The 278-nt window shown below is 58.3% G+C and overlaps 1 protein-coding gene across 1 annotated transcript in view; it reads right to left on the bottom strand.

The window, feature by feature from the left end:
* The window catches only part of EMH_0008410 (uncharacterized protein), a gene marked incomplete at both ends in the record, with an annotated part of 1,107 nt that overhangs the window by 684 nt on the left and 145 nt on the right, over positions 1 to 278 (bottom strand). Inside the window, one exon of the mRNA XM_013498348.1 lies at positions 126 to 278. Coding sequence (XP_013353802.1) covers positions 126 to 278 — 153 coding nt within the window. The remainder of the gene's footprint in view (positions 1 to 125) is intronic.

The raw sequence follows: 278 nt of genomic DNA, 5'->3' as shown, positions 1-278 counted from the left end.
AGCAGCAACAGCAGCAGCAGCAGCAGCAGCGGCAACAGCAGCGGCAGCGGCAGCAACAGCAGCAGCAGCAGCAGCAGCAAGCGTTGGTTGCATCCCGGCATGGATAGAGTTCATGCAGCACAAACTGCTGTTTCTTCTGTTGCACGTTTGTTGTTGTTGCTGCTGCTGCTGCTGTTGCTGCTGCTGCTGCTGTTGCTGTTGCTGCTGCTGTTGCTGCTGCTGCTGCTGCTTACAGTGAGTTGCGAGAGGCGCATAGGTTTGCTGCTGCGGGGTCCGAG

This window comes from Eimeria mitis, genomic scaffold, assembly GCF_000499745.2.
Source record: "Eimeria mitis Houghton genomic scaffold, Emh_scaff336, whole genome shotgun sequence".
Taxonomy (NCBI): Eukaryota; Apicomplexa; class Conoidasida; order Eucoccidiorida; family Eimeriidae; genus Eimeria; species Eimeria mitis.
Note: the sequence above shows the minus strand (reverse complement) of the source record. Positions and strands in the feature narration are given on the sequence as shown.